Source organism: Pungitius pungitius, chromosome 1 (genome assembly GCF_949316345.1).
Source record: "Pungitius pungitius chromosome 1, fPunPun2.1, whole genome shotgun sequence".
Taxonomy (NCBI): Eukaryota; Metazoa; Chordata; class Actinopteri; order Perciformes; family Gasterosteidae; genus Pungitius; species Pungitius pungitius.
The window spans coordinates 1,826,393-1,838,621 of NC_084900.1; the positions used below are offsets into that span (position 1 = coordinate 1,826,393).

General features: G+C 47.4%; 1 protein-coding gene across 2 annotated transcripts; it reads left to right on the forward strand.

The window, feature by feature from the left end:
* The first annotated feature begins 1,939 nt into the window (after positions 1 to 1,939).
* On the forward strand, positions 1,940 to 9,618 carry abcg2a (ATP-binding cassette, sub-family G (WHITE), member 2a). Of its 2 annotated transcripts, XM_037479914.2 has the most exons (19): positions 1,940 to 2,169; positions 3,427 to 3,493; positions 3,567 to 3,700; positions 5,739 to 5,798; positions 5,905 to 6,019; positions 6,112 to 6,264; positions 6,459 to 6,616; positions 6,730 to 6,832; positions 6,922 to 6,970; positions 7,054 to 7,152; positions 7,236 to 7,340; positions 7,437 to 7,582; positions 7,684 to 7,766; positions 7,918 to 8,007; positions 8,164 to 8,288; positions 8,696 to 8,850; positions 8,936 to 9,025; positions 9,097 to 9,173; positions 9,445 to 9,618. In XM_037479914.2, exons 2-19 carry the CDS (start codon positions 3,437 to 3,439, stop codon positions 9,590 to 9,592), a joined length of 1,947 nt encoding a protein of 648 aa, XP_037335811.2. In that variant the 5' UTR covers positions 1,940 to 2,169; positions 3,427 to 3,436; the 3' UTR covers positions 9,593 to 9,618. The 2 variants fall into 2 exon arrangements, with proteins under 2 accessions (XP_037335811.2, XP_062414970.1); XM_062558986.1 differs by lacking the exon at positions 3,567 to 3,700.
* Positions 9,619 to 12,229: the final 2,611 nt, after the last annotated feature.

Here is a 12,229-nt window from a genome sequence, read left to right on the forward strand (position 1 = left end):
AAAGGATAAATAAAGTTCATATTGTTGTGAAAATCCACCCAATGTGCAACGTGATTGCTCAATGCTTTTATTGTGAAGGGTTACGAAAAATCAACCTCCTCTAAAACCCACCCAGGGTTCTTCAAAGAGGCTTCTAAATACGCTTCATTCAGCCTTAATGACATCGTTTTGAGTCTTTGTGAAGCTGCCACAGCGTTAGCGTTAGCTTAGCCTGGCACCGATTGAGCCAAACTCAGAAAACAAGTGCTTTAAAAGTTATTTACCCCTCGTCTACGATGTTTTACCAGCATCACATCTGTTGCGATTAGTTCGAAACGAAACCTGTTCATTGTGAGCCCCTGCAGTGAAGCAGCCTCGGTGTGGACACAGAACATGATGCCGTAGGTCATGAATCATCAGATAACACAGATATGTGTGACTTCCACAACAAGTACCAACCAGAAACGGCGGTTACTTCTTGCACGCTGGATGGCGGTAATAAATGGCTCGGCTGGTTTCCATGGCGACAAGCCGCTCCCCCTCTCCAGCCCGCCTGGCACAAATGACAGCAAATAAAAAACAATCATCCCGCAAGTAATGCCACGACAAACATTCACTCCAGACAACTTCATACAGAGTCAGTTTCACACAAACACACACACACACACACACTCACTGCAGTGCGCGAGGTCGGTTCCTCTTGGTGTTAAACGGTGACTTCAATCCGGCTGTGTAAGTAGAGAGGGCAGTCGCCACGGAAACACACCACTGTCAACACATTGTCATCCGGTCCCCCACACACACGCGCACACCCACACACACACACACAATTTAAGATGACTTGCTAACATGCTCATCGGGGTGCATTTCACAGTGTGTGTGTGTGTGTGTGTGTGCGTGTACCTCCACTATCTGGTAGCAGCAGTGCTTCCTGACTCTGTGTGTGTGTGTGTGTGTGTTTGTTGATTGCACACACTTGTACTCTGCAGGCTGCCACGGCAACCACACCTTGACACGCTGAAAGTGTGTGTGTGTGTGTGTGCGCGCGCGCGCGTGCTTTTTACTGACACTCAGGTGCAGAGGAGAGAGACTTCAGCACAGGCTCCACCTGCTGGTCACAAAGCAGAATCACACCCACAAACTTCATTCCTCAGGACGGGAAGCAGTAAAGTATGTTTTTCAAAAGTTTCAAAAGTTCAAACTGTGACTGCTATTAAATATTTTGCGTCCAAACTTTAACTTGTGAAGTGGAGAACTTAATAGAGCAGGAGTACTACTAGGCCATGTGTACACATAAATAACGTTCGATAATAAATATCTATACACACATGCACGTAAATACACACTTACAGGTATACATATAGTGGCGTTACTTTTAAAAAGCAGTTTTTAGTACAAATATCTGATGAATATAATACAGTGTTCTTTTTAGATCATATTTAACACCGTAAAGCATATTTAGCGTGACTTATCTCATCGCACCATGTGGCTTAAAGCGTTAAAACCGAGCGAAACAAACATAAACTTCTGCAAAAAAACGTCAATCTCAACTCCACGGCTTGATATTAAATGACCTGCACACGATGCAACATGCGCGCACAAACTGCGCTTCATCGGCATCACTTACCTCCAGATTTGAGAGACTTTGTGAGACTGAGAGAGCTGTTGGTGCAGCGGCGAACCACGGAGAGAGCGCCACGGGGCTCAAGTCTCGCGAGATCTCAGTCCCCCTGGCTGCGCTGCTCACGTTGATCCACAAGATGTCGCGAGAAAGATCACTTTGGATAATTATCAAACAAAACGAGCGGCAGAGAGAGAGAGAGAGAGAGAGAGAGAGATTGGGGGGGGGGGGGGGGAGAGCGAGAGAGAGAGAGAAGAGAGAGAGAGAGAGAGAGGGGAGAGAGAGATAGAGAGAGAGAGAAGAGAGAGAGAGAGAGAGAGAGAGACTCACTGCCGACCTCCTCTCTACTTCTCTTATCAGCCCTCAGTCATAAAAACAAGGCTTGACTCGGAACAAACTCTCTGTAAATAAGCTATTCTGCTGTCCCCTGGTCCCCTGGTCCTGTGGTCCTGTGGTCCTGTGGTCCTGTGGTCCTGTTGTCCTCTGGTCCTGTTGTCCTCTGGTCCTCTGGTCCTGTTGTCCTCTGGTCTGGTCGTGCGGTGGTTCTGGTGTCACCTGGACTTCAGCAGGTGAGCAGTAAACTCTTTCACTCCAGTTATCTCCTGCATCTTCTGCAAAGAGGTAAAGCTGAAGGTGAGCACAGGGAAAGGCCCAGAAGGTACATTCACCTCACCTTTAAATACTTTTCTTTCTCTGCTTCTGTCTTTGCTTCATGTCATGGCCAAATATAGCATTCTGTAGGCCATTGTGTTCTATTCAACTGCTTTACTCACTAGTTTGTTTTGGAGATTCCGATGATAACAACGCAGCTGTATAGAATAAAGAGAAACTGTATGATGTAAGTCACAAGGTATGTAACAGTGAAATGAGATCAACCTCTACAGCTTCTACTTTAAACGGGGCATAGACATAAATATATACATTATAATCCAATAATAGTATATATGCTATTCTGTAAATTTACCATTCTGCATGAACTGTTTTAAATTTGTCACCAAGATCTCTGATTGTTGTACTTTTTACTTAGTAGTAGTACTAAGTAATAGTTCAAAATATGAATACTTCTCCCAATACTGCTGAGTGGTGTAGTTTTTAGGACAGAAAAAGGAAGTGAGGTCACGTTAGATCTTTCAATTCACAGGAAATGTAACACTAAGGTCAAAGGTCAGACAGAACCTGAAACTTCTTCTAGCCTTATTAGATCATTGATGCTATTCTCAGCTGATTTTAGAAGCCAAGAAACCAATCAAAGATTTAAACTGCCGTTTAATGTTTGAAAAATCGAAATCTTATGTAGATAGTTGGGGTTTGAGATGTTGAGTCATTTAAGTGTTTTACGTTGCTAACACTCTTTCAACGTGACAACGCACTATATCTTTGTTTAAAAGCAACAGGAAGTTGTGTATTTTGTTCAGGTTAAAGGTTCATTTCTGGATGCTTTTATCTAATCTCGAGATCTTCATCTACAGGTGAAACTCAACGTCTGCGCGCTATCACGCGTTAGTGAGCCGTGGGCACGGTTTACGTTAGCATAAATGAACGTAGCAATGAGCCGCTTCTTCTTTCGGGAACAAGAGGAAATATTAAGAAAACCACTGAAATGCATGTGGGGCTAAAACTTTGTTCAAGTGTATAAATAAAAAACAAAAAGCTTAAGCTGGTTAAACGCACTTCCTGTTCGGTTAGATAACGAAACTCTTCCTTTTTTTCTTAGTAGTGAGAATAGAACAATTTTTCCTTCTTAATTTATAATGTAAAAAATAACTAGTCAAATAAACTTGAAAAAAGTTTTTTAAGCCTTATAGAAACGTTTCTTCTATTTTCAGGAGGTGGAAGATGTCAAAGACCCAGGAGGCGATGGAGCTCGGGCTGAATGGAGGCTCCAAACACCAGGTACGTGGTCTCAAACACCACCAGGTCCGTTGGTAGCACCTCGGTTTCCAGGGTAAGTCCGGTCGTCTCTCAGGTTTCAGGTGCGGACCCCCGACAGCGCCGAGGCGCCACCGTCAGCTTCCACAACATCGACTACAAGGTGGTGCAGGGAGGAAGCTGCCTGTGTCGGAAGAAGGGCACCACCAAGGACATCCTCGTCAACCTCAAGTTAGTCAACGCTTGTTGAGATAAAGCACATCAGGCGTCGCCCCAGGCCCTTTGGGGGGACCTTCTGGGGGCTTTTAGTTCTGCCACTTAACGGCTAACCAGAGCGTTTGCAAACTTGCTCGCTGGGTTGCTAACGGTGGACATAACTCCATGGACTCCTGTCCTGTGACGGATATTACGCTCCTTTAATAAATAATGACTAATTATCTATTTGCACCGAGTTGGTCAAAGTGTGCGGTCGGTGTGCTTTTTGTTTGCCTACGTGCCACCAGCAGGACACCGGCAAGGTAAACGGGCCTCCATCAGGGCCTCCATCGGGGGCCTCGAGCGGAGGAAGGAAGGGTTCTTTGTTGAAACTCTCTCTTCCTCTGTGACAAACGAACACATGCACCTAAAAAAACAGGTCTCAAGGTTGAACCAACAGGCCGAAACAAAGGCAGGATGCCGCAAGGGGAATGTTGTCAATTGTAGGGACCTGGAGGACATTTAAATCGTTACCAATCGATTAAACACAGGCATTCATAGTCGTGAGAGGATGAATCCTACTGACCACCATGAGGTACCTGTTGTGAAACTAGTTGATTTCTATTGGTCACTTGTGTCAAATCAGACACATTTATAGGAGCTTTCCCCTTTAGCTGCACCTTCAAGTTACTTAAACGTATCCATGACGATGTCTTTATATTAAATGAACTGCTGCAACCACGTGTCATGGCTCCCAGAGGATGAACCCTCTTGCCTTGGGGATTATATCAGTCTTTCTCCACTGCTGTTAGATCTGACGCCTCGAGCCTTCAATTGTGTCACAAAACATTATGAAAAAGGTTCAAAGTCTTTGTTTATGACGGCGTGAAACATTATGAAAACCTGCGCTCAGTGAAATCATTGACCAGACTCAACGCTGAGGCTCTGCTTGGAGGCTCCGGGGGGGGGGGGGGGGGGGGATTTGGGTGGAGGATCTTCTGCTAAACCACATTATTCACAAGGTGTCTGCTGAGGTCCTGAGTCCTTCTATGAAAACGTCTCTCTGTGACCGAGACCCGACAGCAGTGAGAATCTGTTAATGTGTCATCCAGAGGAGGCGGGACCTCAAACACTCGGTTTGCTTACTTATGTCAAACAAAGGGGAGGAGGACTCGGCTCTGCCCCCCCCCTCCCCCCCCACCATCAGTAACAGTGTGAGGATATGTTGATATTCATTTGTCTTGAACCACATAATCTCTACATCTAAAGATGTATGATTCTGTTAAAAAAAGACAGATACGAGGGAATATGGAAGGAGACACAAGTTAAAATAACAGTAGAGTGGATTTAAATTTAAAAAATGCAAATTAATAAAGGAAAAATATCTGTAAATCCGTGTAATTATTTGCCGCCTGATGGTTCCAGAGGTGAAAATAAACCAGTGACCTGACGGTTGATGGGATGGAAAAAAGCAAAAAAAGAAAAGCTGATTCAAACTATTGCAAAACGGCAACTGAAATGTGGTAATTTACTAAATAGCTTCTTCAGTTTCTCAAAGACATTTAAATCGACGGCGTCATCAAAAAGTTCCTTTGAAGAAGCTCACAAACTGATCCGTTCCGTCTTAAAAAAATGTGACCTAAAGAAACAACACCACCAGCTCCTCTAGAGCTCTGTGAAGATATACACCTGGTGTGGAAATAAACGTGAAAACAAGCATTATTGAGGAAGTGAAACCAAACAGTGGCAGGATTTTGGAAGTCGTTAGTCAGCAAAAAGACCCAAAGCTGATTTAACAGTTTAAAAGCAGCTGAAATGCTTGAGTTCCGCAGGAATACGAGGTGAAACTGCCTCGTCATTTCATACAAAACATTCAATCAGAATGAATAAGCAAAAATGAGTGTGCTAATAGTTAGCTTAGCACAAACACTGTAAACCTTGTCAAGATTAACATGAACCTTTTTTCATGAAAAAAGATACAATTTGCATTAAAATGTGGTTTATAAAATGATGCTTGAAATTGTGTGTCCTGTAACCCCTGTGGTACCATGGTACCATGTCCTCTGTCTCCCAGTGGGGCCATGAAGCCGGGCCTGAACGCCATCATGGGCGCCACAGGAAGTGGGAAGTCATCGTGAGTGTTCTGCTTGGGCTTCTTCACACCACCTTCTCTCTCACCTGGGGGGGGGGGGCACGGTGCTCCTCTGTGGAACCTCCTGCACTTTCCTCTCGTCCGGCAGGTTCCTGGACGTTTTGGCGGCCAGGAAGGACCCCGCTGGTCTGTCGGGAGAAGTCCTGATCGACGGAGCTCACCAGCCTCCCAACTTCAAGTGCCTGTCTGGATACGTGGTGCAGGTGCGTCAGACGGAATGCTGCGATTGAGACCCCGAGGTGTGTGTGTCCCTCCCCCCCGCGCGGGTGGTCCAATGACGGCCTGTGGTCTCCAGGACGACGTGGTGATGGGGACCCTGACGGTCAGAGAGAACTTCCGCTTCTCCGCCGCGCTGAGGCTCCCGGCCTCCGTCTCGCAGCGGGAGAAGGAGGCCAAGGTGGACAAACTCATCCAGGAGCTGGGACTGGGCCGAGTGGCCAACTCCAAGGTGAGCGGGAGGAGCAGGAGGAGCAGGAAGAGCAGGAAGAGGAGGAGGAGGAGGAGGAAAGGGTCAGAAGTTAGAAAACGTGATAAAAATAGTAAGGAGACAGAAAGAACAAAGGGAGGGAAAGAGCCTTTACATCACCACTGTGTGTGTGTGTGTGTGTGTGTGTGTGTGTCTGTGTGTGTGTGCGTGTGCAGGTGGGCACTCAGCTGATTCGGGGCATCTCCGGCGGCGAGAGGAAGAGGACCAACATCGGCATGGAGCTGATCATCGACCCGCCCGTCCTCTTCCTGGACGAACCCACCACGGGCCTCGACGCCAGCACCGCCAACTCCGTCCTGCTGCTGCTGAAGAGGTCCACACACACACACACACGCACACACACACACACACACACACACACACACTCCTTTGAGCTTTTCAAAGTCTCGGTGGGGAACGTGTGTTTTCCGGTCTTTGTTTCTTCAGGATGGCCAACAGCGGTCGCACCATCATCCTCTCCATCCACCAGCCTCGGTACTCCATCTACCGGCTGTTCGACAGCCTCACCCTGCTGGTCAACGGCAAACAGGTCCCCACCTCTGCACCCACACAGATGTTTGTACCAGATGTTCTGGGTCTCTTTCGCTGTCTTTTGTCAATAAGCTGTGATTGAATCAGGTGTTCCACGGCCCGGCTCAGAGCGCACTGGAGTACTTCTCCAACATTGGTAGGAAAGTGAAACGAATCCATCTCGGCCTGAAGCGGAGGTGACAGGTCCCCCTGTGTGTAATGTCCGCTGTGATTTCCCAGGATACACCTGTGAGCCCCACAACAACCCCGCCGACTTCTTCCTGGACATCATCAACGGAGACTCGACCGCCGTCGCCCTCAACAGCATCGACAGAGAAGGTCCTGCACGAGCGATATCACGCATCAGTGACTTGTATGTTCTTTGTTGGAATGACTCTGAATAGTTTGGTTCCTCCGCTCAGATCTGGATTCAGACACTCTGACCAAGTCCAGACGAGGGATCGAGGAAAAGCTCGTCCAGGAATACAAAGGCTCCGCCTTCTTCCAGCAGACCAAAGCCGAGCTGGGTGGGTTCAGAGGGGTCACGGGGTCGTGTACCTTTAGTGCAGCCGTTACACGGTGACAATACTCCCTTCTGCCCCCCCCCCCCCCCCCCCCTTCAGACAGGATCATTCAGGGAATGCAGGCGACCACCACCGCTCCCTCCAGAACCATCACCTACAACACGGGCTTCCTGACCCAGTTCAGGTGGGTTCTCAAGAGGACCTTCCGCAACCTGATGCTCAACCCTCAGACCTCCGTCGCGCAGGTAGGACGAGGCGCTTCCATGCCAGCTGGTGTCATGAAGACGGTGGTCTTCATGTTAAACGTGGCGTCTGAGCTGCTGCCGCCTCTTTTCACTGCCTTCAGGTGGCGGTGACGTTGTTCCTGGCTCTCGTGGTCGGCGCCATTTTCTTTGACGTGAAGAACGATCCGAGTGGAATTCAGAACAGGTTTTAAATTCCATTCTGCTTTTACTTGTATTATCGTGTTCTATAAAGTAACTTGACCAAGTCACTTTCCAGTAAACTCGTAGTTATCTGGCAGATGCAGTAAAACGCAGAGAGACAAACAAAGAGTTGTTGTTGTTGTTGTTGTTTTCAGGGTCGGCGCGCTCTTCTTCATCACCGTGAACCAGTGCTTCAGCTCGCTGTCGTCCGCCGAGCTCTTCATCGCAGAGAGGAAGCTCTTCATGTGGGTTCTATTCCAATGGAAAACACCTAAAAAACAACTGGGGACCTAAACTTTGACCCCGAATGGGTGGAGTGCCCACAATGTAGCTCAAACACACACACACACACACACACACACACGGCTTGGTTAACGCTGCGTGTGTGTTCCCCTCGTCAGTCACGAGTACATCAGCGGGTACTACAGGGTGTCGGTGTACTTCCTGTCCAAGATCCTGTCTGACATCATCACGCTGAGGACCGTCCCCGCCATCACCTTCAGCTGCGTGGCCTACTTCATGATCGGTGCGTTACTCCTACTTCACCGCGGAGGCAGACATCACCACACGAGGACATTAGGACAACTATTGATTTGAAATTGAAGTTACTTTTTAATTTCTATTTTCAAGGTATTTTTTTATATTTCCTTTAATCACAGTGGTCCTTCAGGAGGTATACCTTAAACCTTTACTTATATATACAGTATAATATACATATATATAGTATATAATATGCCATATATATGTATGTATGTATGTATATATACATATGTTTGCTCATTTTATTTTTTCTTGCTGTTAATTTGTATTTTTCTGCCTCATTTTAGTCGTGTTTCCAGATTTCTTTCACTTTCAAACCAATAATTCCATTTGTATGTTTGTTGTTTGTTTGTTGTTTGTTTGTTGTTTGTCCTCCTCGTGTGACTCCTGCAGGTCTGAAGCCGACCGCCGGCGCCTTCTTCACCTTCATGTTCACCGTGACTCTGGTGGCCTACACCGCCACCGCCATGGCGCTCGCCATCTCAGCCGACCAGACGGTGGTCGCCATCGCCAACATCTTCATGACCATCGCCTGCGTCTTCATGATGGTGACACACACACACACACACACACACACACACACACACACACACAGGAGTTGCATTTATTTGACCTGTGAACGTTCCCCTGCAGATCTTTGCAGGTCTGCTGGTGAATCTTCCCTCCATCGTCAGCTGGCTCTCCTGGCTGAAATACTTGAGCATCCCTCGATACGGCCTCGGTGTACGTGCACACACACACACACACACACACACACACACACACACAGTGTCTTACATGCTGATGGTCCTCAGGCTCTGCAGGTCAACGAGTTCACCGGACTCGACTTCTGTGGAGGATACAACAGCAGCGGCGCTCCGCCTGGACTCAAGTGAGTGTCCTCGTCCACACGCGTCCTCTGAAGACGCTTGGCTGGTGGAGTGCTTAGTTGTTTAATTAGAATAAAGGTTAAATTAGTATTTGTTACATTCTTGGTAAATGTCGGCCTGTAGAATGTTTGATCGATTCGTTGCATATTTGATTCAAATAAACCCAACTAGAACCTCGTGAGTTGGTTGGTCGTTACTTTTGGGGCTTGTTACCTGTTGAGCTGAGCGGCCGGGGGTCGTGTGGAGTAACGGGTTTGCTCACCTGGTCACCAGGTGCACAGGGGAGGAGTTTCTGACGGAACAAGGTGTGGATTTCACCACCTGGGGCTTCTGGCAGAACCACATGGCTCTGGGCATCATGACCTTCTGCTTCCTCAGCATCGCGTACCTCAAGCTGCGCTTCATCAGGAAATTCACCTAGACCTCCACCTGCCCTTCACCTGCCCTTCACCTGCACCTCCACCTGCCCTCCACCTGCCCTCCACCTGCCCTTCACCTGCCTTCCACCTGCACCTCCACCTAGACCTCCACCTGCCCTTCACCTGCACCTCCACCTGCACCTCCACCTGCCCTTCACCTGCCTTCCACCTGCACCTCCACCTAGACCTTCACCTGCCCTTCACCTGCACCTCCACCTGCCCTCCACCTGCCCTTCACCTGCCTTCCACCTGCACCTCCACCTAGACCTCCACCTGCCCTTCACCTGCACCTCCACCTGCACCTCCACCTGCCCCTGTGCACCAGTGTAATATATATAAATACACGGCTTCAGTAATTGTTCCTCTCACAACAGTTTTGCTGGTATTATTTTTGTTTTTGTAATCCTCCATCTTAAATAAGACAAAATGTATTTGCAGAATATTCAAACATTTGTATTTGAAGATGTTTTCATTTTTAAGTTATTCATTATTCATTCACTCATTATTTACCCAAAACGTATTGACTAATTATTAAGTGTTATGATTATTTTGCACAATAATAAATAAAGTTCAGAGCCAAAGAAGTAATATTTTTGAACGTTTTTTTTTCACACAAAAATACAACTTTATATTTATAAATTAAACACGGAAATTACATCTTGAATCTCAACTTTTAAAAACCAGAATACTTCATTCTGGTTCTTACATCTGAATCAGCCGAACTATGAGTGTCGGCCTCCTGGTGGCGCTGCAGCAAACATCCCGTGACGCCTGTTGGTGCGTTTCAGCGCGGGGGGGGGGGGGGGGGGGGGGGGGGGGGGGGGGGGAGACACGTGGGCGTGTAAGCAGACACCCGCTGCCATGGCGACCGTGGGAACAAACACGCTGGGTGTGCGCGATGAAATCTCCGGTTCCAGGCGATAAAGCTCAGGAGGGAAACAGGTACTGATGTGCCTTTGAGCAACAGGAATACGTCATTGGCTTTAGTAAAGATGGGGAAATATTGGGTCAAAAAACAAATGTAAATTCACAGCCTGAAGCCGGGCGGGGCCCCCCATGAATAAAGTTCAAAAAGCCCCGAGGATTAACCGCTTTCTAATCTGATGCAACTCCGAACCGCAACCTCTCCCGTCTAGACGTTATCCTCTTGTTCCCTTCACTCCTTCTTCACTCCTTCTTCACTCCTTCCCTCCCTGTTTCTACTCCTCCAGCTCCTTCTTCGTCTTTAAATCGTCGTCCCCGTCGGCACCGTGTCCTCCTCCAGCTCCTCCAGCTCCTCTCTTCCCTCTCAATGCTCTTCGGCGTTCTTCACCTTTCTACGATCATGTCCCGGAGGCCGACGTCTCTGTCCGTCCCGTTGCTCCTCCTCCTGGGACTCCAGAGCACCAGGGCTCACGGTGAGGAGAAGCGCTGATGTTTTCTTGGGGGGGTTCTTTAGCGCGTTGCCTGTGCGCTTAACTGGAGACAAAGGGAAAAGACACCTGGGCGCTGTCATCATGAGAGATGCATCATAGTGTGACCTGGCTTTAGAAAAGGTAGAGTAAGGGAAACACACCTTCATAACAATGCAGAGCAGCGTGTGAGACATAAAAAATGTCTTATTAATATCTACGAACTAAAGAGGAATATTTGGCATCACGAGAGACAGAAAATGACTTTTTGGAAACCAAACAAATTGAAATAAATCCTCGATAAATGTTTAATTATCGACTTATAAATCTGTGTTTCAGTCAGTGGTAATTATACAGTTTAGAATATTTTTTCTTCTCCATAATGCCACCATTAACCTCCTGGCATTTTGTAGCCTTTTGAGTTATTTTATGTGAAGTTCAATTTCAATTTTTTCTGGTTTATATCACTAATAAAAAGCATTTACATGGATTTTATATCAACAGAATGTATTTTTGTTTGTCTTGTTAACACAAGGCTGTAGTGAATTGTTTGACCTCTAATCTCCCTCCATCAGCTCGGTTCGTCTCCTTTGTTGATTTGGAGCTTCCAGAAATCGATGGTTTTCCGGTGGAAACCTGCAAGATTTTATTTAACCCCACGCCAGATCCAGCTCGCCCGACCACACCCACCACGACAAAAAGAAAGACCACACCCCCCCGCAGCATGAAGGTACGACCCCCATCCAGGGGTCACTACTGGGTCCCAAAACATGGACATCCACCAACAACAGAAAATGCTAACATCTGGATGCTAATACACATTTACTTTTTTGTTAGAGTACGGCTAGGGGCTAAATTTCTCATTTCTCAAAGAAGTTAAGTTTGTTTTAATAAAATATGTATAATTCTCCAGCAGCTCGTGGTCACAACCAAGAGGGCAGCAGTCCAAGAGCCAGCGAAGAAACCAGCAACCAAAAACACTGGAACACCAATCAGGCCACAGCCAGCTCCAGCAGGACCAATCATTGACAGCCTGCTGCACTACCTGCTGGCCAATGGGCGAAGACACGCCACCGGTCCTCTACTGGGGTTTGACAGCTTTAACGCTCAGCCAATGGGAGGGCTTCCTCACAAAGGCTACGGTGTGGCATCAAACAGAAGGGAATCGAGTTCGTCTTCGTCAGAAGACTCGAGTGACGAGTCTTGAGTCCTTTAGTTTCAGGTCAAGTTTCAGGTTGTGGCTTCCTC

Bases quoted from the DNA above. Each gene is read 5' to 3' on its own strand.
- abcg2a (XM_037479914.2), top strand. From the start codon at position 3,437: ATGTCAAAGACCCAGGAGGCGATGGAGCTCGGGCTGAATGGAGGCTCC. The intron at 7,583-7,683 runs GTAGGACGAGGC...CACTGCCTTCAG, and splicing joins CTCAGACCTCCGTCGCGCAG to GTGGCGGTGACGTTGTTCCT. The intron at 9,174-9,444 runs GTGAGTGTCCTC...CCTGGTCACCAG, and splicing joins GGCGCTCCGCCTGGACTCAA to GTGCACAGGGGAGGAGTTTC.